At 43.6% G+C, this 26,806-nt stretch overlaps 1 protein-coding gene across 1 annotated transcript in view; it reads right to left on the reverse strand.

Annotated features, from left to right (window-relative positions):
* Lgr1 (Leucine-rich repeat-containing G protein-coupled receptor 1) overlaps positions 1 to 26,806 on the reverse strand; it is a 96,812-nt gene that overhangs the window by 56,499 nt on the left and 13,507 nt on the right. The window contains exons 3-7 of the mRNA XM_075876387.1: positions 24,803 to 24,868; positions 24,591 to 24,659; positions 12,427 to 12,777; positions 3,948 to 4,141; positions 2,280 to 2,392 (exon numbers count right to left, since the gene is read on the reverse strand). Coding sequence (XP_075732502.1) covers positions 2,280 to 2,392; positions 3,948 to 4,141; positions 12,427 to 12,777; positions 24,591 to 24,659; positions 24,803 to 24,868 — 793 coding nt within the window. The remainder of the gene's footprint in view (positions 1 to 2,279; positions 2,393 to 3,947; positions 4,142 to 12,426; positions 12,778 to 24,590; positions 24,660 to 24,802; positions 24,869 to 26,806) is intronic.

A 26,806-nucleotide genomic window follows, 5' to 3' on the forward strand; every position in this document is an offset into this window, starting at 1 on the left:
TCAGCCTAAAACTATGACATTTTCTATTGTGGCATATCTAATCCACGCTGCAAATATTACATTGACTTGTTTCAATTTACCCAAGTTACTATGACGTTAATGCTGCGCAAAAAGGACGAGTACAAGAAAGTGCACAACCACAAGTGCTTGTGGTGTTACCTTTTTTTGCACTACATTTACTCCATAATGAACCAGTACCAACTCGCTCACCTCTCCGTTTTGCTTTACCGAAGTCATGTCAAGAAAAAACGTAGTACAAACAACGCATTATCAGAACTGCGCTGATTTTTTAATGACATCTTGGGAAATTAGCCAAATATTGATCACATGTTTGCTTTATCGACCCAATATTTTCCAATCTTAGCACCACCTGACACAAATAACACAGGTAATTCAAGGACAGCTCACTCACCATTTTGTCGCCGAACCAGCAACTGCCGGGCCCTTCAACACTCGCGAGATAACGATGCATCGTTCACTGCCAGGAACCATCACACGATTACCGTTCGCACAACTTCCTTCTGTCGTTGATAACGTTCGTTGCTGCTTGTGGATTGTGATATCGAGAAGGTGCTCAAAATGATTTCTTTTCTCTAACGCGGTCGAACGCTTCGCACAAACCTCACTGCACCGACTTGGTCCACGCCATGTTGGTTTGTGGGGAACGGCCTCCCCATGGCGATGCTGACTACGTCACTCCTCGAATAGCCAATGAATGCCAGTGAGTGATGACCCGGAGCAATTGGGGAGCATCCATCGAGACAAAAACGATGCGCGGGAGCATTTCCAGAGGAACCACGGAAGCATAATCAATGGATTGGCCCCGTTTTCCTCCGGTTTCACTCGTCCGGCGATCACCGGATGAAAACGGTGGAAAACGAATGTATTCGCTCCGGTACAATCCGGTTTGAGTTAGGCCACCTGAGCAGAGCGGGAGCATGTTTCCCCAATTCCTCTCAGCTGGGCATATTTTTGTTTACAGTGTACCTAATAACACGTTTTTTTAGTAAATGCTCTGTTGCGTTTAAATTGTAAATGCGACGCTCTAAAACAGAAACACTAAAATTAGCTTATACTATAAAATGATTAATTCTAATGAGTACTTATTTCATTTCGCAGGAAGAGGTTGGTCCTTACACGCAAAAAGAAAAAAAAGTCAGTCGTTCTTTTCTTTTAAATAGAAAGTTCGTCGTGAGATCAGCGGTGGTACATCTGTTGTAACGTCCCGCATGCCATTGTATTTGTTTGCTCGTGTCAAGGATGAGGCAGACCTTGAAGGTTCTCAAGAAAAAACGGGACAACACCTAAAATGCCGTAAAATGGTGATGTCGAGACGGCGTCGCCCCCTGCTCTTTTTTTTGTTGTTGTTAAATGCGTAAGCATTTAGAAAGCAAGTCACGACGCCACCGTAATAAATGCATTGAACAAAACATAACTGATGGCAGTGCCCGGTTTCGAACCCTGGCCTCCACACTCCTAAATGTAGTGTCTTAAGGACTGGGCTGAACAGCCTCGCTTGCAGAACGTGAATGCATCTGTACACCATATGAACGCATTGTACCGGTGAAGTATAACACTATCTATGAGGGCGTCGTTGAATTTTGCAGTGGTGGAACAACGCCCTCCTCAGCACAACATGTAAAGGCGATTTGGAGGATTGTTCTCTTCAGGAAAATTCCTACGCTGCGAAAATTTGATACTAAGCGCACGTTTCAAACACGGCGTTATTGAACCTTCCGCGGAGCCATCCAAAAGAGCATGAAAAATACCGTGCCGTGGTGCGAACGTCGACTACAAAGTTTGTCAACGCAAGCTACCACTAAACTGCACTCTTGCACATAAGTTTTGCAACTCGCGAAAAAAAATCTGCGTTGATGTCAAAAATTTCTGATCCCCTCATGGTGAAGATAAGTATAGAAGGAAATTCGTGCATTAAGTATAATGTTCGTTCTTGAAACTTGTAATGGACGACTGAAGGTTGAGCGTGACTTAAGTCACAAGTATTGAATTGGTTTCTAAATTCGGAGGCCAATCTCTTCTTGCTTTAAAGAGTAGTCTTCCTTGATATCGTGTAAGAGTAGTTTACTATTATGGCTAACGCACGTTTTCGCTAGATGGGGCTTTTATTCTATTATGCGGGCAAACTGGCATTTCCATTGTTCTTATTGGAGAGCTTTCTTCCTCTTTGTCCTCTTTTTGGCGATTAATTGTACGTGTTGGAGAGAGAGAGAGAGAAAGCATGCTTGTGGTGTGCGAAAGATGTAATCTGGAAGCAATACCCATTGCTCTTCTTGCGGTCGCACTTCAGGGTGGAAGGTTCCTTCCATGCCTCGAGAGTGGAAGATGCTCCATGGACTAGACGTAGTGTTCTGGGCTCCAGGTTTCGGAGCATCTGGAATGAACAGAGCGCTCGACATGACGTGAAAGTTCTTGACATATAGCGTAGCACAAACTTTGAAAGACCACAACAAACGGCAAAGCCAGGTAGAAAGAGAAATTTCATACGAGAAAAAGAAAAAGAAAAAGAGCAAATAGACGCGTTTTAGCTGGGGCTCACTTTGCACGGAAGAAATACTTAGAATGAACTAGATTGAAGCACAAAAATAATAAAAAAGAAACTTTTTCAATGTCCAAGCCTAGAGAGTAGGGTGCGATTAAAATATTTTGAGGGATGATTACAAAAAGCAGCAGAAGTGACGTTTAATTAGGATGAACGGTGTCTCGAAGTGCCCGATAGGCGATTTCGCTCACTTTGCAAAAATGGTGAGACGTGGCTACACTGCAAGCGATTCGTATGTCTTACTTATACTTCTTATCACTCGTACTTCGTATATTTGTTAGCATTCTTATTATCATCGTATACTTCTTATGATTGCAACAGTCTATTTCGGGTACTTATACCGGTTTTGGTGAATCTCATTTTTAAATTTTTCGTCCCCGCACCAAAAACATCACTTTCTGTTACAGCAAAAGGGTTTCGATGAAGCAAGCATTGTGCAACATATTTTCTTTCCATTCACCTGTACCTAGAGTTCACGTTACGGATAGAGCGTATGCAAACCTTCCATTGTAATTATTACCTGCGTTCTGCTCGTAACAATACATAAATGTCTCACTGCATTCTCATGCTCAAGGTTCGCTGTTCACCGCACAAACTAAAAGAAGGCTCGTACAAAAACATTCAGATCCCTAAACTTGAACGACACCTATGAATCGACTAATAGAAATGACAAAAAAATAAAATAAAGAGTGACCACTTGAGTCTGTATTGTCAAGCTGACAAAAAAAAACATCAGTAACCAGTGTTAAATACAAACGCCCTCTTTTCTGGCGGACAGCTTTGTGCGTAGCCTGAAATTAAGACACGTGTAATAATATTTCTTGACTTTATTGAGGCTGTTGCCCTTTATGACTCATAAAACATGAAAAGTGACTGGTTGGTTCCTTGAAAAAGGTCCCGTAATAAAATAAGCCAATGACGGCATCACAACGTCATATGTCGTCAATATTTGTGGCGTCATCATGATGTCACTGCGATGTCACATAACGTGGCACCACTTCATGACGTCATCATGACGACATCGTCACTTGGTGAAAGGTGGGCCGTTCTCAGAGGCACTTCTAAACCCCGAAAGGTGCAGAAAGCTTCCAATTCTTCCGATCTTGGAGGCAGTGAAAAAAAAAACACGTTAGATGCAGATACTCCGGGAGGGAGTCATTAATGAAATTGACTGAGAATATGGCTGTTTCATTCTAGTCGTGGTAGGTAAACACATAAGGGACAGTGTGACCTTTCTCTAGCTTCTGCTTGCTGTAAATATATAAATAGTTTACATGTAGCCCCTTTTTGTGGGTACTTAACCAGATCGAGATAATTCTAATTCGCATGTTAGCCTTTTTCTTTGTTCAGTTATACATTCAAAGAGTCCTCCAGGTTTCGCACTCACCATGTATGGTGCCAAATTCACTGAAAACATGGCGAAAGAATCTCCTGGTTGGCGGCGTGGTGGTGTGCTTGTTGTTCAGTTGGACCACAAAGAAGCGCTCGAGTAGCTGGAAGTCGTGCTCCTCGCCTACCACGGGTGGCCGGTTCTGACGCTGCCTTATCGTTTCGTCGTCTGAGTTGCAGTGCTTCTGGAACCTGAATGCCGAAAGCAAGCTCGAATCAGCCGCTACTCAGCTTGTGAGACCTATGGCGCCGTTTATGAAGAAATAAAAAAAAGTCCGGCAGCATTTCAGCCTGTGGCGCACTACACAAGTCAATGGCGGCGTGAAAACCGATAAAGACAAGCGCAGCATGTCACACTGTCGGTAAGGCTATAACGTGAGCCTACTGCACGCTTGGTAATACATCTTATTTAGCAACCGCGGGACCAGGCTGCTTTCAAGAAGTAACAAGCTACACATCAAATTACCTTGACGTTTTCAGGAGACGGCATTGTTCCTTGAAATTTTGTGCAAATGGGACAAGGAGATTTAGGCTGTTTTATGTCCGGTAATCTCGCAATTCCTATGGCACACGCCGTGACAATATGATAGATTGGTCGTTTATTCAATAAAGAGGCCATCGCTTGCAGTCTTTGTCGAAAAAAAATGCCCGAAGATCAGCGAAGAGGTCAAGTGAAATGATGAATGAGACTTCTGACGTGTCCCGCGGCGCACGGTGGGCGCCAAGGGGCATGTTAAAGATAATCCGCGCAGGCAGACAGTAAAAAAAAATTAGATTGTTTCCCGCATAAAAACTGGGGTTCTCCCTTAGTCTTTTTCTTCATAAGCGCTGTGCAGTGTTTCTATAACGCCGCTCTGGACCCGAAGTTAAATTTCAAAGTTTGCACAAGCATTATCTTCAAGCGATTTGCAATAATTTTATGGATATCTCCTGTTTCACTGAATGAAAGTTAAATAAACGGGAAAACGCGGAAATGCACGAAATGAGTCATATTGAGTTTGTAGACGTTGAATGCTAAAGTGTTTTGAAGGAAATTTTGCTGCTAAGAAAGGACTACCAAAATCATGAACCCATGGAAACTGAAACAGCTGTCTGGGTGCGGGCTCACATAATTCGTGGGGCTTTTATTTAATGTAAGAAAAGCAAAAAATAAGACAATTAGACAGCTTAAATATAGATTAGAGTGTCTAGTACCAGTAATAGCATAAAAAACTAAATTAGGCCACTTTTGGCTTCTCTTTTGTTCGAGTTTTTCCACTTGAAGGCATGACCATAACTGTGATTCGTTGATTTACGTAACCCCAGAATCGAACGACGAGATCAGGTTGGTTAAGTGGATGAGGAAATAGTAGACTGAAGATAACCTCGGACTGCTCGAAATCGAAGTAACGTTACATTAAGCCTGGCAAGTGTCGTCTTGTTTTTTCGTTATAGTACAGTCTATATGCATAGCTCCAGACAACTCTAATTTTTTTTTCAGCTTTGATATGTTGAGAATCGGAATTGCGAGAGCCCGCCGCGATGGTGTACCCTACGATCAGAAAGACGTCAGTGCATTTGTGTCCTGCGAGAGAAATCAGTATGTTGTAAGTGGGATGTAAGGCACGGTTCTCTCTCATTTCAATCTCTCTTTTTTTCGTATTAGCCTCTTTACGTCATTTTCTAAATTTGTTGAAGTGCTTCGTCTAGCGTTGACTTTGTGTAAGCGCAACCATAACTGTGACGCTGATAAACGAGCTAGGATCATAAGTAATCGGGAATAAAATTTATACTTTATGTCTCAAATGATATGGAACTCATCTTTCGCTATGGTGGTGTAGCGTTTACGGTACTCGGCTGCTGGTGCGAAGGTCGTGGGTTTGATACCTGTCGTGGTACTTGCATTGCGATCAACGCGAAATTCTGGAGATTCGTGTCCCACAAAGGTAGATGAAAAGCAAGAGCAGAAGCTGTTCAACGAAAGTTCAGGCAAGACCCTGACGCCCGCTATACCAACGCGGCCAAGTATCCACCCTGAAACACGTGCGCTATCAGCGTCGTAGACTCTCAAACATGAGAGTAAGCGTTGGTCACGGTCGAAGGGACGCAACTTAGACGCAGCGGAAGAAGTGGCAATCGCTCTCACCACCACCACATGTAAAGAAACCACGGTGATCTTCACTGACTCGCAAGCCGCTTGCCGAATTACGTGAAGGGCCGCGTCTCAGTCGACACAATTAACACCTTGAACCGGCGAAGCTCCCCCTTCCATATAAATGCATAATCTGGGTTCCTGTACACGAAGGTCTAAAATGAAGCGGCCCATGCCGCTGCCCATGAGCACATCAGCCGGGATGCCCTGGGACCAAAGTATACCCGATTCGTGGTTGCAGAGATGGATGTATACGCTCGGCGACACCTTTTCTTGGCTCTGAAGGGAAAGCTGCAGGGCCAAATGACATGTATCCTACCGCCAGTGAATGTAGTTACAAAGTAGCGCCTGTATTTTCAACGTGAAATATGAATGTTCTTCCTTTATTTTCTATGCGGAGCCATTTGAGAAAGGACGAGGCTCACACCAGTAAAAAAATCGTATTTTTTTAAAATTTATCTGTTGTGACTTCGCGTTTGTGAACGCGCGAGAAAATCCCGGCTTTTTACGTGCACCTCTATTGCTATAAGCGGCGTCTGCGTCTACATAAAACGCTAATGGTGCGCCCCCGTCACTTTCCACGGCGTTACGAGGCGCGTGCCAAAACGGACTACTTCGCGTAGTGTTGCATGGGCAGAAGCTCCGCCTCCGTTGCTTTCCCTTCAGTGCCAAGAAAAGTTGTCGCCGGGTATACACAACTACCCGTCGCTACTTCAACGCTACAAACTAGAGTGACGGGTGTGCCCTCCATCCCATCAAAAACTAACCAAAGAGCAAAGCGTGATCTTCAGACGGCTGCAAAGCAAGACGTACATACATGGAATAATAATGCACCGCTAAATGTGTGCGTATCAACTACATAAGGCTACTTGTGCCTGCTCTGCACTGTACCGGACACCCTAGCACACTTGCTCCTGGAATGCCAGTGCCACGCAAACCACAACATGCCACCGGAGCGGGACCAAGTACCAAGAACCAACGACGACCACATAATAAAAACGCGGGAGGCCAAGCTCGTCCTTGAGGACCCGGATGACTAGCGACAACTCGTCACCAGGGCCAAGAGGGCATTCGAAGCCAGAGGGTTCCTGGACAAAAGAACCTTCCCACCTTAGGTTGATACCGGGGATTGCTCGGAACACTGTTTTGAAATAAACGTTTATTAAAGACGACAGTCTTTTTTGGGGACCTTGGACGGAAAAATTTTGGTCTGTCTGTCTGTCTGTCTGTCTGTCCTGTACATTTGTCTGTTTGTCCGCCCTAACGATACCTCAAACGGCACTAAACTGCCAACCCCATTCGCAGCGCCAACCAATATTGCTCAAGGTTTAGCGTTCATAGTTGTGCGATTATCAATTGAAAAGCAGTTATTGCGCATATCTGAGGCGCCACAACAACGCTTCGATGTTTTGTATGTCTGCCTTTATACTAGAAGAGGCACACACAAGTAAATATAAGGATGGTAGCGTTTAATCGCGCTGCGCTGACAGTGCAACGCGATGCTCAAAAAGGTGTTTCCAACGCTTTGCTGCGACGTCATGGTGGTGGCACCTGCCGGTCGCTTTGCGTTCTACACCTTATCACCTACGAGGCTGGCGCGCATCTTTCTCCGCGGGCTGAACGCCTTCGTTTTCGAAGATAACTGCCAGATGGCACTTGTGTTTGACCTTCCTCGATGCGCTCATTCGCCTCCGCGACACGCTCAAGGCACTCTAACGCAGCGCTTCCAGAATACCAATCACCGATTTTCTTGCACAGAACATCAAATAAACGTTTTGTTCACTCTCTCCAGACGCAAGACTGTGGTCTTTCGACGACATTTGCGGTGTAACATGCAAATTAGGAACAATTTTTTTTCTCTCTCTTGTGTACTGTGCGGTGTCAGTGCACGTTAAAGAACACCAGATAGTCATCATTTGCGAAGCCTTTTACTACGGTGTGCCTGATAATTATGTTGTGGTTTCGGGACGTAAAATCTCAGAAATAATTACCATATGGAAATTGCGAGGTAAGGTATTGCGCGGTGCGGTTGTTGTCGGCACCAACTGTCACCTAAAGGTGTAGAGTGAATATTTAGACAAGTAGATGTTATCGATGTCTGATCATAATAAATTAAAGCTATTAAAGATTGGGTGAACCCCGCCCTATCTGCTGCACCGAACTATGGCAGGCCGCTGTCTCTCGAGTTGAGACAACGATGCTTTGCCTACTGTAGCTTGGTGTCACTTTCGCCATTTTCTTTTGCCTTCTGAATCGGCATGAAAGAAAGTGCTGCTTGCGGTCCTTGTGGCAGTGATGAAACGATAGAGCACGTTCTGTGTCACTGTGCTCGCTACAGCACGCACTTACTCCCGCTAGCTGCTGGGTTAGCCCGCCCTGAAGACAGACCTTTGTCAGAACAGTCAGTGCTCGAATGTCGACACAATCTGTCTTCGCACGGAAAATCAGTCAAGGCCTCATTGATCTTTCTGCGTGGTAGTGGCCTATTGTATGCGCTATAGCACCCACGCACTCTTTTTCTTTTTTTTTCGCGCGCCTACTTTCCTCTTTGCTTTCCTTCTCACCTTTTTCCCCTCTTCTTAGTGCAGGGTAGCAAACCAGATGCTACAATTCCGGTTGACTTCCCTGCTTTTCTCTCACTTTATGGAAGCTAAAACTATATTCAAAACAAATGAAAAAAAAACATTAATAAAATAAGTATAGCTATATGAGAAAAAAAAATGTTATAGGATGTACGTTCGTCCTCCGCTTCGGTGGTACATGGGTTATGGTGCTCATTTGCTAAACCGAAAGTCGAGGGATCGATGACGGCCGCAGTGGTCAGATTTCGACGGAGGCGATTCGCCATAGAGGCCGGTGTACTGAGCGATGTAAGAGCACAGTAAATTACACCATATGGTAAAGAGAAACCTCTCGTGCTTCATATACGGGCATGAGAGGAGTATAGAATGGACAGTTAAAGAGTATATGAATGTATCTTAATATAAGTTGTGTGTAATACCCTACAAATACGCAAGCATAACACTTTTCAGAACACGCTCTTTTCGCAAACGCGTAGTACGAAACAAGCGCAAGAGCAGCATGCAGAAGCACGGATGTTTCTGTGAAGTGTGCCAAGCACAGGCGTCAAGACCCATAAGTTACCCCCCAAGAAGTCGAGTGCAGGCATTATGCCAGGCAAAGCCCACCACTTCTCACCCAGCAATCGGAGCCCAATCGCTAATGCCACCAAGACGCTCAATTTATTAAACAATAGGCCACGATGTGCAAGAACTTCGCAGACAGAGTCAGCAAGAATGAACCAGTGCACGCAACATTTTTTGGCTTATCGCTAATTTATTCTGTACTGCACAAACGTATTGTACCACGTGGCAAAACAAAAAAAAAAGCCCCTTTTGGCGTCATGCTCATGTTCAGCCGCCTAATGGCTCTGTTGCACGTAATTCAAACCCATCGCACCCTGTGTGAAAAAGCAAAGCCAAGTAAAGCCAAAAAAGTAGCCAGCTAATGGTGACACAGTGGTGCAGCGCATATACGGAAAAACGACAAAGAATAGTAATTCTCTTTCTGCGATGGTCATCTTACACCGCGTTCCGGCATATTTCAAGGTCACCGTTGAATTATTACAGTACGTGCTTGACCTTGGACTTTCCTCATACAAAGCCTAGGCCAACGGCGTTTTGAGGCATCGAAAACAATAGCCGTTTCGGGGGCCTAAGCCGGGAACAAGATCTTGAATGCAGCGTGATCACGTAGCGTGAAATAGTGGCTACAGTCATAGCCAGATGAGTAAAATGCGCAGAACGGTTCAAACATAAATCAACAGTGACCAGCCCCATCACTAACAACTCTTGCCAGTTGCAGATCTCACTGCTATATCATCTACGCTGCTATATCTAGGACTGAACCCAAACTTTCTCTCCCTCTCTCTCTCTTTTATTTGAGAAGCGCATCCACGTTCAATGTCAGTAGTTTATCATTTGTCCGCCATTGTGGTTTATCATTCGTCTGCTGTTGTGTGCAGCATGAAAAGTGGTGCGTAACAATAGGCCATCATCTTTCTGGGAGGCCCTACCATGGGCCCATTTCTGAGGAGCAAGTAGGCATTGTGCATTCAGTCCCGAGATGCGTTGCCGTTTATACACATCGGCCGGACGTCGGCTGCATAATAAGTGACGTATTTTGATCTCTCTCAAGTAGAATCTAGTTGCTATGCAAAATACAATGCGCGATGGGGTGATAAAAACCGATGTGACAGGTATCATTTTTCTCACGTGCCGCCACTACACAGTTTCGATGAAACCTCCGCGCGCGCAAGTGGGGTTTTGTGCTGTGTTCTGTGCCCTTTAAATGGCAACTGGGGAGGAAGCAACGCTGGTGCGTCTTACGGAGCTTTCAGTGAAATCCTGCGAACGGATCTGGCAGCACGTTTATCGCCTACGACGTCGGTTCGATTCCAGAAAGATTGAGAAGGTGGCGCAGCAGGTACCGCGCCGTCCACGCGCTGGTGCATCGTTTCAACGCCTCTTAGGCACGTCGAACTGACCAGGCGATGTGATGGCGGATTTAAGATACGCAGGCCCAGTTTTATCCCTGTTGATTGAGGCTCATAGATCCTTCACTTGAGCTGCATTAGCAGTGTCCTTATGGTACTCACCTCCTATCCAGCAAACCAGTTTTTCTTTTAAAATACTATCTGCACAGAGGTGGAGAGGTAGGCTATAATATAGGGGGCTGGCATATACACAGAAAAAGCTTCAACTTCTATTTTTAACGCGAGAGTGTTGAAGAGGTCGTTCCGAAGGAATTCCATCGTTGGTTGTGAGCGAAAAATTATATTGTGCGTCAGGGAAAAGTAAAGAAAGATGCAAATAAAATAAATTAATAGAAATTCCTGGTCTGAGCAAGGATGCCACGCGGTTTGCGTGGCAAGCAAGTATTCCAAATTTTACCACGCAGCCACACATTTCCTGGGAAATAGGCGAAAATAACTTAATCTTCTCGGAAATGCAGGGAAAGTAACCTTTATTTTTTTCTGACATGCTCTTTTCAGGTGGTGTCTGCTGGCAGATCAATTGGTTTTGATCTGCTAGTGTATAAACAATACGTTTATTATAAAACAAGAGAGCTTTATTCCCCACAAAAATAACATACCTAGATGAGCATTTACCACTTGATCTGCGGTAACATTTAACAGCACTTTGAGCCTTCTCCAGAAAACGCTAACCCAATGTCACTCGTCCAGCTCTACCTACCTGTCCGGAAAAATTTGCTGCGTTGGCCATCTGAGGAAAAGGCTACTTTTTCTTAGCTGAACCCTAAAGTTATATTGCGCCTCTCATGAGATGGCAGAGACCTGGCTTCACTTCTGAAGCTCAATTTTCACTCGAACAATTTTTTAAATACATTCTTGCTCCTCACATAGGTGGCATGTGAGTCTTGTTTATTAGTAACACAAGTTTTTGCTGCTGTCAATGTTGCGGTTGAACGCCTCGCACCATTACGAAAAAGAAAATTCGGTGAAGAACGTGTTTTCGTGCACGTTTAAACATTTCCATTTTAACCTGCAAAGTTGCGCATATTTGCAGAACTTGAATTCATGCGTCGCACGAATGTGCAGCACGTGCCTTTAGTTTTCAATCTGTTTTCTCGCCATGGGCTGATTTGGCGTTGTGGTCACCATGAGAAACTTTAGCATATGCATCATGCCTTCACGTTAAGGCGATCGAGACATCATTAAAGCACGAACAATTGCAGTAAAGCTGCTTTTAACTATCTGTACGTCTCACTAAATTAGCCATCTAGGTGTACCCTGCCTGGAATCAAGCATGTGCCGCTAAAGTGACTTCTGCATTTGTTGTGCAAATGAAATTTTTTTTATTAGGATCAAAATATTTAGGCGATTAACTGTAAGCAAATGCTGGAGGCAATTGTTTGTATTCAGTTTGATTTACGGGTTGAGATTACATGTAAAAAAACCATTAAGGCACTACATATCAATTACGTTTTAGAGTTTCTTTTTTCTTCTTGTGTGCTACATATCCGAGGGCAATCATAGGAGTGAGGTCAGAATCGAGTATCAGCACCAGAGAGAACATTATCATCTAATGGCTTCGGTAGGAAAGCGGCCAAGCGAACAATGAATCGAACTTGGTGGCGCAAGTAGAGCAACTCATTGAAAGGACGCCGCGAGAAAATGCATTGAATGAATGCTACTGATGCTCCGACCGCGATGAAATGCGCTTCTTGGTGTAGTGAAATCGAAAACTGGCGCGAAGGTTTCTGTTTGGCTAGCTCAGCCAAACGACCGGACTCGGCCTTTCGTGCAGAAGAGAGCAGTGCTCACCTGCTGTGCTCCTCCGGGTCATGGGTTTCCGGAAACTGGAAGGCGCAGCAGTGGTAAGGGTACGTGAGGTGGGCCACCCTTATGAACCGGAAGTGGTAGACAGAAGGGAATTCACGTAGCGCTGGAACATCGCGTAGCTCGAGCACTTCCAGGGACTCCAGTCCACGGGTCGGTAGCTTTGTAAGGCTCGTCTCTGAAAGGTCCCTGAGCAAAAAAAATAATAATAATAAAGCTATAGACAACAAAAAGAAATGCTTAGAAACTTTCTTTTGGCCTTTTTCTCTTGGGGAAGCCTTTTGATTCAGTGAGGCTGCAAAGTAGTGCTTCACTTTGTTCAAGTAACGATGTGCTCTTTCAAGTAAGTTGAAAACACCTACACAGTTCTGCGAAAAACAAATTGTTTATTCATCTCCACGCATTTTGGTAGATTCCGATTCTATGGATTCCGCTTCCACAAACCGGCATTTCGGCCTGCCCGAGCTTCGTACTTTTTCTTTGCTTTTCTCAACCAGTGGCTGTCGGAGCTAAACAGTGTCTTTACCATCAAGCAACTGAAAAATTTTCAAAGTAAAGCTAAAGTGGTGAAAAAAAAGAGATTGCGTATTTGGATGGCCGCACTGGAAGTGACTTGGACGCGGGATATCTCGAAATAACGAAGACAGTCCCCACCCGACATCTTCAACTATGGGTTATTAGAAAATTCTGAAAAGATTGCAAACTGAGCAGCCAACGTATGTACGTACGGAGGGTCAGATTCTCAGAGCACATGCCAGTTTCCAAATTGCGTCTTTTTCTTCGATGCCGCGCTTCTTTCAATATAGTAATATATATGTATTACCAAGCTAAATCTAACTTTTGCGCACCACGTGGTTTAATACAAATGCATATCCTGAAGCCCCAATAAAATATTTTCGTAAATTGTGAATTCTGTATTCAGAATCGTTAGAAGAGCATCGGGTCGAATTCGCGAAGGTACACAAGAGGTGTTTCCTACATAATCATAGTTCTTAATTAAACTTGAGCATAAGAATAAGCATAAGTTACATAGTAGCTCTTGTTGATCCTTCGCTGAGCGTATTTCGGGCAAATATGTTTTCATTGCGCCTGTTTCCAGGAGATATTTCGAACTAAAAAATGTTTCGTGAATACTGGCCCTGATTATTTAAACATATTGAGACTATGGCATCACTTTTCGAGAGAAGAGCGATTTATTTCTAGATGATTTTGCTGATTTTACAATTTTGAGAGTTAACGGTAATTTCTCAACTACATGCCACTTTATAATTAATGTTTGGTTCACTCGTTCTGAGGAGCCTCTACTATACTAGCAGCGTTTTCTGACCATGCTGGAACAAGGTTGGGGACCCCTTCAAGGGTATAGGACAGGAGATGTAGAAGTAATCAAACATAGAGCACTTCGTTTAGGGTGTAATAAATGTGAAGTGGTGAAAGGAATTCTAGGCGGAGAGGTTTGAGAGCGGGAAGATGGAAATCGAGCTTTTGTGGTTAGCACATGTTCGCAGTGTTGAATGTTAACCAAAGGTCGTAAAAAAGAAAGAAAGTTGGGGTTCGAGGTAAAACCGCACCTGCAGGATCACAGGGTGGATTGAAGAGCACAAAAAAAAAAAAATCAGTTTTAGTGAAAGTCTTGGGAACATAGACGAGGGGAAATTGGCAACCAAAGTGCAAATATACTGTATCTGACAGCGTGGCTAGAAAACGGAAGTAACGATCAGAAAAAAATTGAAAACGAAGTACAGGTGATTAGCGTACGTAGACAATTCGGGATCATGAAAAAGGCAAGGAATAGAAAGCGAAGGTAAATTAGATGAGACGGAAGCGGGGAAAAAAGGTAAATTAGACTAGGTCCCAACAATATCAATAATGAAAATGCATGAATAAATCTATACGGAAACAAGAATTGGGAAGCAGAAAGGGACGAGAGCGCGACGGTAGTGTTCTTCGAAAAGCTCCAGCGTGTTTCAGAGGACAATAACTTACCGGAGGAAAATATTCGCAGCAGTATGTTGCATGCGTTTGCCGGTGAAAACGCGCAGTTACTGCTCATTACATTGCGATGGGATGCCGAGATAGTGATCTTGCAAGACTAAGTTCACTTTCCAAAAGTGCCATGATTCAGAGTGAATAGAAGCGTTAATTTGTCGGTAGTGAAGATAAGGAATGAATATTTAGCGTATTGAAAAAGAAGGACAGAAAAAACATCAACAGAGAAAGAGCTGCTACCGCATTAATGATTGTAGAATATACGTCAGCACAACCTAAGCATTCATGGTTGAGGTCGCTACTGAATGCATTTTAATGTACGTATTATGATTTGTACATTTGATTTGATTTCATTTATTTTACCCTAAATCACAAATAGCCTTATAGAGGGTAGTGGGGTACATAAAATGAACTAGCGTCATATTTTGCTATATCAGTTGGTCACGTCCGATATTGTCATTTGTTGCTATTTATGTGATGGGGTATATGCCGGCTTTCAGACTGTTTTAGGCCCTTAAACTTGTTTACGGAACTGTGCGGACAGTACGACAAACGGTTTATTTTCTAGTGAACTCCTTGGCTGTTTAATCGTCGTAACAGCAACGTGGCGCTCTTTCATTTCCGGTGTAAATGCTTTGTACCGAATTGGTTGGCGCGGAAAGGGCTTAGAGTATTGTAAATAAATGAATGAATGCCCTTGTCACATCTATTACGGTCGCTGCCGGCTGTTGATGCAGTGCAAACGTGCATAGTACTGAAAACCAGCTTCAGTTCGCATTAAGAGCCTATCGCCGACTATCTTAACGCTTTTACTGAAATAATAATGCCAAATTTATTTTCTATTTGTCTCACTGAAATATTGAGTGCCACGATGTACTCCTAATCGCGGTACGAATATGACGTGCGTTCATTTTTATAGGGTGCGAGGAACTTTAGGGTGTCGGCTTGTCGGCGTATCGTGTATAGTCGTCACGGCCCATCACAAGCGGGTAGGTGCTACAAAAATTGGCTATATTCCAGGGCTCACCACCAGTCTATATTCGTTAAAAGATGATCGTTAAGTCCCAAAACATCACATTTAGCTTAGCAGTGGTGTCAGTATCTCCGACGAAATTTACCGAGGCGCTCAAGTTTCTTATCTAAAAGCAGAGGCACAAACACGCATCTTTGCGGTAAATACATTTTTCAAAACACCACTTTTTGAAACATATCTGCAATGTGATTGCACGTTGCTGGACATGCAGTAAAGAGTAAAAATTTTGCTGTGGGAAACACTGTCCCACATTGCATGCTTCGCTCATCCCCAGGTTTTGCATTAGTGAACGCGAAACATCCTTTCCTACATGCCTCTTCTCTCCTCGTCTTCTTTTTACTCCATCTCTTTCCTTTCTAATAATCTCTCTCCCCCCCCCCCCCCCCACAAGTGCAGGATAGACAACCGAGCCAAAACTATAGATTAACCTCCCTGCATCCCCTCTCATTTTCTCTCTCTCTCCACAATTTTCTCTCCTGCCTGTGTAAAATCAGTCACAGGTAAAAATCCAAAACTGTAAAAACAAATCAACGCCAACCGTAAGCGTCGTGCTTTGTTTCGCGAGTTTTTACTTGTATATATACTTGCTGTTGAATTCAAAATGCAAAGTAGCGCCGGCACGATGTGACGTCAACAAAAAACTACTTTTGGGGAAATGATTTGGCTTCTGAAACCTCGTTGCACACAGGTCACAAAAAGGAAAAAAAGGAACGACGTGCAAAGAAAAATATATTATTTTAAAAGAGATCATGAAATTTCATAAAAATTATTTCATGACTCGAATGTGATGGCTGTGATGGCTGTGATGGCTGAACCAATTGAAAAGCCTGCGGTTGGGGAGGAGGATAATTAATATTCAAGTTATTTATGCGCATAGTTTCTGTTTGAGAACACTCGATATGTTTAGCATTGTTTAAAGCAAGTACTTCAGGTGTTGTTAGGGCAACAAATGCTTCATTACTTTTTTTTACTGCAATCAAGTTTCGCAGCAGCATATTTTAGGGTAGCATCATATACAAGCAAATGTGGTCGCTTGTCCGTAAGAAGTTCTTAGTCGGGCTCAGGCACCGTGCTATTTGTAATTGTTTCTTTTTTACATCTTCTGGCTTATTATTGGTACGCAAAAAAGAACGCCCCTATTGATTATAAATCGATTACTTGGCGGCATTTATGAGGATAAATCCAACGGAATGGAACGGAAAAGAATTACTAAAAAAACATGACCCTCGCATTTCTTCTTTTCTTGTTTTTTTCTCTTGCTTACGAGACAACTGTCTCTGTTTTAGTTACAGATAATATAATTATAGAACATTTTCGCATGCGCTGCAAGCAGTCAGACATGTTTGTGGTTATTTATGGTTTTTAACGACTTAAGTGTTGTACGCTTCATGTCTTTTCTTTCAAGACGCTGCATCCTTTCTTTCCCTCTTGAAATGTTTGCGCACGTACATGGGGGCACAGAAGAGAACACAAACGGGCGCAATCTAACAACTGGTTTATTTTTCGAAACCATTCACTCAATATCCTCAGATCTGCGCTCTCAGGTCACCAAAAACATTTGCATGACACACATGTCACAACAAACAATCACAAGTTTATTGCACAACAGACAGGAGCGACATTTATTTCACCAGTAAGGCTACCGAAGGGCGGCTAACAGACTTATCTTTCTGCTTGTCTACGAGATAGGCTTCTATTATTTCTCTTGAAGTCCTGTTTCAAATCCTATATACCAAGGTAGTGCTGTTAAAGCAAGGAGAGCATGCACACTCATTGCAATGCATTGCTAAAGGTGTGTTAGGGCGACCTTTCGGACTTCACATATGCTCCCTTAGCCTCGTGTTAATGCATCTACCAGTCTTCCATATATCTACACAACCATACGTCAGAGGTACACAATACATCACGTTGTGTGCACATTCAACAAACTTAAGCTTGTGTTTTATGCCCCTTTGCTTATGCACACTAGTCACTTTGTCGGATCTCTCGTTGACCGACGCGCACAGTTCTCCGATTTCATTTTTGGCCGAAAACACCACTTTTACATCGTACCTTCCAGTCACATTTTTTATTCTGTGCGAAAGTCTGTGTACATAAGGGATTGCTACAAATCTCGAAGCAGTCAGCCCACTCACTTCCGAAAAATGATCCCTTTCCATGTTTGAGCTTCTTTAATAGCCTGATACCTACAGCCAGCGTCACAGAGAACAGGTACCCTGCGTCCTGGAACCTAGAAGCCTGTTCATTAACAATGAATGAACAGTGTGGAAACAAGATTTTAACAATACCGACAGGAAACAATTTATATTGTTTCTATTTTTGACCAGCTTGGATTGATTTGAAGTGAAACTCATGTGACCAGCTTATAATGACTTGAAGTCATATTTTTTAGCAGCTTTCCGGCCCTAGGCGTAAAAGCTTCAAATCATTCTAAGCTGGTCACATGAGTTTCGCTTCAAATCAGTCTAAGCTGGTCACATAAATTCCGCTTCAAATCATTCTGAGCTGGTCAAAAATGAAACCATCATAAATTGTTTCTGATCTATATTGTTAAATTATTGTTCTCAGACTGTTCATTTATTGGTAATGAACGAGCTTCTAGGTTCTAGGACGCAGGGTACCAGGCAGGGTACCAGCGCTGTAGGTATCAGGCTATAAAAGAAGCTCAAACATAGAACGGGATCATTTTTCAGAAATGGGTGGGCTGAGTGGTTCTAGATCTGTAGCAATCCGTTATGTACACATACTTTCACACAGAATAAAAAAGGCGTCTGTAAGGTGCGATGTAAAGGTGGTGTTTTAGGCCAAAAACAAAATCGGAGGAATGTGCGCGTCGGTCAACGAGAGATGCGACAAAGTGAGCAGCGTGCATAAAGAATATGGAATAAAACACAAGTTTAAGTTTGTTCAATGTGCACACAACGTGGTGTATTGTATACCTCTGACGTATGGTTGTGTACATATATGGCAGACTGGTTGATGCATTAACACGAGGCTAAGGGAGCAGATGTCAACAAGCCTGAAAGGTGGCCCTAACACACATTTAGCAATGCATTGCAATGAGTGCGCATGCTCTTTTTATAGCATTCGAAATAGGACTTCAAGAGTAATAATGGAAGCCTATCTCGTAGACAAGTAGAAAAATAAGTCTGTTAGCCGCCCTTCGGTAGCCTTACTGGCGAAAGAAATTTCACTCCTGTTTGTTGTGGAATGAACTTATGATCGTTAGTTGTGACATGTGCGCAGTGCAGTTGTTTTTTTCTTTTGGTGACCATAGTGCGCAGATCATAGGGGTATTAGGGGAATGTTTTCGAAAACTAAACCAGTTGTTAGATTGCACTCGTGTGTGTTCTTTTCACGTGTCCCCGTGTGCTTGCGGAAACATTTCAAGATGTATATGTTGCAACTAGGCTGAATCACAGTGTTGCTTCTTTTCTTTCGTCCCCCGCGGCAGTGTAAAGGTTACGTCACTCGAGTACTGACCCAAATGTCATGGGGTCGATCCCGGCCGCGGTGATCGTATTTCGATGAAGGCGAAATTATAGAAACCCGTGCGCTTTAAAGAACACCAGATAAACGAAATTCCTGGAGCCATCCGCAGTGGTGTCTCATAATCATATTTTACTTTTTGGACTTCAAACCACAGGTAATACAATTACGTCCTTTTTTTCACGCTAAGTCAAGCAAAGTAACTGTTGCAAACACAAGGAATGCGTCTTGCGCATTCCTTGTGTTTTTTTTACGTTAATGCAGAACGCTGTTTTCCGTCATTCGATAATAACGGCGATGGTCCCTGCTTTTTTTGCGCATAACAAAACAAAATGACAGAGGGGAAACAAGGTGAACATCGCCAGCCTCACGCAAGAACCGTTCTATATTTGGCCGTACATGTTATTTTGTTACACAGGTATCTGAACTTCAAAGAAAAAAAAGCATAACGGAGTAACAAAATGTACGAGGCGTTTGCTTCATAACGCAGACAACACTAAAAAGCATATTCTATTAGGGGAATGCCGGACGCTGTACCACAATCATCCCCGCGGAAAGGTGTGGATCGGTGAAGGCGTGCCAAGAAAATTACTTTTAAAGTGTATTTGGTCAGGGCACGCGAAGTAAAGATAACTATGAGTGTGTAGTTGTGCTTTAAATTTGTGGGGCATCATGCCACACACTATAGGAGTAATTCTCAAATGCGAATCTGGAAACCCTAGGGGGTTGATTAAGCCAGTTTTGGGGGTCGGCCAGAGCCATGATTGAAGGAACGTGGTTTCTGAAGACACAGCTATGTCCTGCGACCAAGGGCCCCTTCCAATTTTTAGTAGAGTTCAGTGCATAGCATTTTTGCACTGCGGCAAAGCATGTTTCATTTGCTCGTTTTCGTGAGATGGTTGTAAAGCTTTAATTGCAGCTGTCTTTGACACATGCACATGGGCGCATTTTTTCTAAGCTTGCATACTTGAAGAGAAAACGTAGTTAGAAGCAGGTTGAATGTGGCTGCCTAAAACAAAACTTTTCCATGAGCTGCTGAGATCGAAATGGCATCACACATTACTTTGACCTTTCTTTGCCAGGGAGTAAACAAAATAGACCTAGATCTCTGCCGGCAAACGGTCCCTTCATAACTTCCACCGGTTCACAAGGGATCCCCGGATAATACATGGTTGAGATAGACTGCTTTACAAGTATAAGCTGTTCTGCAATGTTATACCTATAATGATATGGTGGTTTTGGGACGTTAAACCCTACAAATCAATCAAATCAATGTTATACCCATAAAGCAAGCGTCGTTCACGTTTCACACTTGTTGAGAGAAATGAAAAGTAATATTGTTCGCCTTTCTTCACTTCAAAAATATCAAAAATTAAAATAGGGCGTCCTCAACACAAAACTTGGTTATCGAAAAAAGAGGCAGCGCTTTCGTCCTTCAACCGCTTTGCATGTTTGCTAGTACACAAATCAAGTCGGTTGTTTTTATCTCACTTGTGTCATGCTGGCTTTGTATACATTGAATAGCATTTTTTTTAATTCACAGAGCTTACTTAAAATTCCAAGTTTTTCACAACTTAATTCCCTGCAGCGACTGCCACAATGTTGTGCAGGAACTGTGTGGTGGTGACGCTATCGGCATTGATACTGCGTTAAATCAAGGTGAGTGAGCAGTGGATTCCAGAGCGTTTCAAGATTGCGGTACAGGTTTACCCCATAGGGTGTTAACGGCGAACGCGATATTCATATTGGCAAGTTATTTCTGGTTGATTGATGTGTGGGGTTTAATGACCCAAAACCACCATATAATTATGAGAGACGCCGTATAGTAAAAGCCTCCGGAAATTTTGACCATCTGGCGTTTTTAACTAGCACCCAAATCTTAGTACAAGGGCCTACAGCATTTTGGCCTCCATCAAAAATGCAGCCGCCTCAGGCACGATTTGATCCCGCCACTTGCGGGTCAGCAATCGAGTACCTTAGCCACCAGACGAACGTGGTGGGGCTGGCAAATATTTTCTATAAGCTATCATGAAGAGCGTGGTATTATACGTTGCTTCCTTTCCCACTAGCGTACCGTTGAAAATAAGAGAACCCGAAACTAGGATGCATGCTGAGCGATCTAACCTCGACAATCAGACAATGATGGTTTCAGCTGCGGTATGGGTTCAGTGCTTCGCTGCTGACCCGAAGGACACAGGTTGAATCTCGGCAGCGGCGGTCGTATCTCGATGGCGGCCAAATGCTGTAGAGACACGTGTAGTGTGCGTTATCAGCCCATGTTAAAAAAACCAAACAAACAAAAGAGGTGCTTCAAACTATCCAAATTCTCCCACAATGCTTGGCGTTTCTTATGCCTCGAGTCGCTTTGCGATGTGAAGTCCCATGAACGAAAAGGTAGACAAACCTCAGCCCGTGAGATTGCTTCAGAAGGAATCCATTGATTGATTGATATGTGAGGTTGAACCTCCCAAAACCACCACATGATTATGAGAGACGCCGTAGTGGAGGGCTCCGGAAATTTCGACAACCTGGGGTTCTTTAACGTGCACCCAAATCCGAGCACATGGGCCTACAACATTTCCGCCTCCATCGAAAATGCAGCCGCTGCAGCCGGGGTTCGAACCCGCGAGCTGTGGGTCAGCAGCCGAATACCTTAGCCACTAGACCACCGCGGCAGGGCTCAGAAGAAATCCACTTTCGTTGAAAAAAAAAACTGCGCTTACACGTGGTATGAGAACGGTGTGCGTGCACCTTGCTGACAAATCCCTCCCATTACCCGCTGGGACCCGAGGGCATTTGGAGCAGCTCGCGTCGCCTTCCCTCTACAAGAGCTAACAAATTACACGTTTCTTTTTTCTTCTTTTATGTTTATTACGATGGTTAGCTGATATTCTTCGAGCCAGAGGAAAGCGTCTAGGCGAGCATAAACGCATTGCACTGAACAGATCTCACTGGTGCCCCGCTATATACTCGTCGTTTTTCCGGCAGTCGTCAGTGACTGGATGCTAGTTAAGAACAAATATTGAAGCACGTCTTACTCCTTTTTACTTATATAATGTACAGGTATGTGCAAGAATACTCTATTGAAATAAACTTCAGCTTGTTAAGATAGTGCTGTCGAGCGGCCTTATAGCTACACTGACGTTCTTTTGCGGTGTGGTTGCTGTCATTATATTTCTTGGGCTGGATGTTGCAGTGCGCTTTCGAAAGACAAGCTCGGAATATAGATTCCGGCCAGTATCTCTTATGCGCTGTGAAGAACAAAGTGAAGAGGGACCGGATTGGCGAGACGCGGACAAGATTTCCCTTTTAAATAAGACTGGTGCGGTCAGGGTCTCACTCGTAGCCTATCCCGTGATTCTTTATAGCCCGTGTGGTTGAAGACCATCGTCAAGTTGTAAGGATTCGAGGACCAGGATGGATATTCTTCTTCTTAGAAAAAAAGAGAAATAGAGGACAAGAGCAATGTCTCACAGTCATTTGGTTAGAGAGAGCAGCTTCTTCGATAAATTTTGCATTATGTCAATTGAAACTGTCTGCATACCGAGTAGATGCGAATGGAAAGTCAAATGCAAGAAAGTTGCTAAATTCGCACGCGCAGTTTCGGTGCTGAAAATCTTCGCCAGATGCAAATCGAGACGTGCTCAAGTGATATAGGAAAAAAATACATTGGAAGACAAACAACCGTAATCTGACGGCGTGAAAGTGCGGCGAGGCGCGTGGTGCCCTCTCACTAGACTCTTTTTCTCTCCATTTTTGTTTGTTTCTTTTTTTCTCGCCTTGCTTGCTCCGGCGAATGTGAGGCGCGATTTTTGGGGTAGACTTAACGCATTCATGGATGCGCTCACATCCCCACGCCCCTCACGTAGTGCAAGTCGCATAGAATTCCCCAAGAACCAAACTAAGGAAGACCAGATTTCAATATTTACGATCCACGCCTATGGGCTTGGTGCCTTAAACACGCCAAAGTTGAAAATTCACTTCGACAAGGCACGGTGATCACGGCGAGTTTCTGACGGAGACTGACGCGGACATTCCGGCCGATAAGTCGGCTCTACTGCCTGTCAGGCGAAGGGGTCTTGACAGCCTCAGCTGCACATTAAACCAGATTGGAGCACCTCGGCCGAGCTGAGAGCCCTGTTCGCGAAAATGAATAAACGCTTAAAAAAAAAAAAACCAGGAGAAACGAGACTTAAATAGACAAAAGTGGGAAAACAGGCAGCCTTTCTTCCGGTTGGGTACCCTTCGCAAGACGAAGGTCAGAGAGATGAAAAAATGAAGGTAAAACTAGAGAGACAGAGGTAGCGTAAAATATACCTGTACTAGAAGATGCTAGCCCATGTCGGTCAATTTTTCTGCAATTTGATGAACTGAAATATTAGAAAATAATAATGCACAAGAGATGACAATAAGTACTCTGGTGAAATAATACGTGCTTCCTTTGTGGTGCTCTTTAGAAAGAGTCCTCTTCACCCTTGGGCGGTGATTGTCGTAGGTGCGTTATCGTTAGGATCGACCATTCGTCGCGGATTGTGGCAGGAACAGTATGTGATTGAACTTTGCTTTTCTTCTCGCCTAATTCATCGTATGGTCTATACATCACACAAGTTTGCAGTTTTGACAATATCCCCGTGAAGAGAAGTGGGCGCAATTGAAATAAATGACACTTTTCTAAAAGAAGTTGCTCGTGCTGAAAGCATCCCGCAAATATTCTCGTGTTCCATTACTCGCGTTTCTAATAAGGATCTCGTAGGACCTATAATATATCAGTTATTTATACCGTATTGCAGGGTCTATGAACTTATGCAAGACCAGCGGTGAGGCATTGTGCGCCCGCTGCACATATTTATGTAGTTATAGTGTTTTCATATGCGACGAATGTTGCATGTGTGTTATGACGTTGCTTATACACAGATGAAAAAGGCGAATGAATGTACTTGATAAATTTTTTTTTTGTTGGGCAATGCGAGTGGCAAACGGAGTATGTATATACAACAAAACAACAACAACAACAACAACAACAACAACAACAACAACAACAACAACAACAACAACAACAACAACAACAACAACAACAACAACAACAACAACAACAACAACAACAACAACAACAACAACAACAACAAACACAACGACAACAACAACCACAACAAACACAACGACAACAACAACCACAACAACAACAACAACAACGAGGCAATTTGTGTTGCGGTCTTACAGATGGCTGAGGTTCGAAAGTCCGTAGAATGCGTCGTCTTCAACCACCGTCAGCTTTCGATTTCCTCGCATTCTCCTGCAGAGAAGTGACCTGTATTTGAGACTTTATCAATTAAGTACATCAATGACCAGGTACGTTGCCTAAAATGACGAAATAAGTAACTTTGGTGCTAAAAAGATGCGCGATTCAGGGAGAACGCGTGCGATAGAAAGATGCGTCTACGCACCGCTTTGTGGGGCTACTGAAGCCCATGCATTCGAAAAAGACCGATAAATGCAGACACGCGCTCTAATGGTGTTAAAAGACAGTCTAAATAACAATGATCAACATAACTACTGCTGAAGTTCGTCAGTGAGATTTATTTTCTTTTTGTACCGTGCATGCTGTAGAAAGTCTTCTCAGATGACTACTGATACTCACACTTCAGCAATCTTGGAGCCATCAAATGCTGCTCCGCGTATAGCGGCAATGGAATTGTGATTGAGTATCCTGAAAAAAAAAGGGAGGAGGGAAGAACAGAAATAAAGTTGTGAGTGTCAACGTAAAAGCACATGGCTGTGTATTGGGCTGATAGCAAACGCTGCGTTTGGTAAACGAACGCTGACAAGATAATCGCTTCTCTGGAGGCTTACAGTGTTCCTGCCTTGACCCTAATGGAATACGCTGGAAGCTCGGCAATGCGGTTGCTGTCGAAGTCTCTGAAAAAAAGAAGAAATCACGTAAATGTTTCATAATTCATTTGCGCGCAAGCATTTGGTACGCACAATGAAGCTAATGAAGAATGCATACACAGGCCGGGGTGCATAAGCTTCGACGCTTATCTTCTCGCGAACGGTGAGTAAATACTCTCAGAAACGGGATACACAACGAGTGGCTTCTGTTTTCGCGCATGTAAAAAATATCCGCAATGCGCCGTATTTGTAGCAACATGGTAATATTGAAATCACCCCGTAAACTTTGGGGCCCCCTTTTCACGCTACCGGAGGCGCTTGCTTTGAATATTGCCAGCATTAAGCATTGAAATTGAAGGTTTATGGCACTAAAAGCTGTAGGGATTTCTAAGATTAAAAGTAAAGGTTGAGGGGGTTTTTGTTTAATTTAACTGCTTCAGAATTTGCCGTAAGAATAACTGCGAAAAAAGTTCACTTGAAACCAGCACCCGTTTATTTTTTCAGAAAGCAAGAACGTTCTTTCTTAACTGTACCACAAATTATGCAAGGACGCTTGGTTTGACAGATATACAAAGTATTCACTCTTATCTCAAATAGATCCGTCTCTACGATTTTCACCCAATCAAAACTTCGATAGATCATTTGACTCACTACTGCACCGTCTACAATTAGGTGTTTCATACACACTTCACGTCTTATGCCACCTATAAACAAGGTCTCCGCACTGTGACCACTGCGATCATGTCGATGCGTCAGAGGAGCATATTCTTATAGAATATCCACAATATGATCAACAACGCATTGAACTGAGGGATCGCTTGAACCAACTCGACAGAGAACCATTTCGGATGATCAAAGGCGCGCAGTGAGCGCCCTCCGTGATTTTTTTAACGTACACAAATATGATGAACCTTAGTTGATAATAACTTTGGTTGGTATTTGATTGATATGTGGAGTTTAACGTCCCAAAACCACCATATGATCATGAGAGATGCCGTAGTGGAGGGCCCCGGAAATTTCGACCACCTGGGGTTCTTTAACGTGCACCCAAATCTGAGCACACGGGCCTACAACATTTCCGCCTCCATCGGAAATGCAGCCGCCACAACCGGGATTCGATCCCGTGACCTGCGGGTCAGCAGCCGAATACCTTAGCCACTAGACCACCGTGGCGGGCGGTTAAGTTTGTACGGCAAGGTGATAAATACATTGCCGCTATTTGTATGGACTCTATCCGCAATGTGATCCTGATATATGAACTGGACTATGAGCATAAATACTGTGCTCACTCATACATTGTAAGCCCTATATTGTATATAGTATGCACATGGTGTCTCTGATTAGCTTTTTCCTTATTTTGTTCCTAATTTTTTGTTTGTGTGTTTATCTTGAACATTACTGTCGGAATGTTGGGATAGCTGGCTGTAACGCAGCCTACTTTCCCATATTCTGCCAAATATAAATAAAAAGGTCATATCTTTGCTGCAAAGGTGAAGCAATGAACACGATAGCAACAAATCGAAACGTCACGAGCAGAATGGCAAGCAGATAGAAACGTGTCCCACGTTTCTCACGCACAAAGTACGCACGAAACGTACTCACAGGTACATATTAACGCGAATAAACGTCTCAGTTGTTACCGTTGATGTGTCTGAAAAGCGCACCATTTTCGCAAACGGAGGCTGGCAAATGATTGCAGTGACCTTTGTGCGTCAGTTAACTACAACAGAATCGTTCCGACGAAACTCAAACGCTAGCCAAGACGTGTGATTCTGGCCACTGCAAGATAAAGGCGCGCGATCGAGCACACACCGCCTTATTCTCTACGCGGACCAAAGTACGCGTGAGAGATGAGAGCCACGGCGTGCTCACGGTGCCATCTTGCTGATAATGCTGAAAACACGATAGCCCCCTCCCCAACCCCTCTCGAGATGCCCGCCAACATCGGTAAGTGGTAGGTATGAA

Source organism: Rhipicephalus microplus, chromosome X, assembly GCF_043290135.1.
Source record: "Rhipicephalus microplus isolate Deutch F79 chromosome X, USDA_Rmic, whole genome shotgun sequence".
NCBI lineage: Eukaryota > Metazoa > Arthropoda > Arachnida > Ixodida > Ixodidae > Rhipicephalus > Rhipicephalus microplus.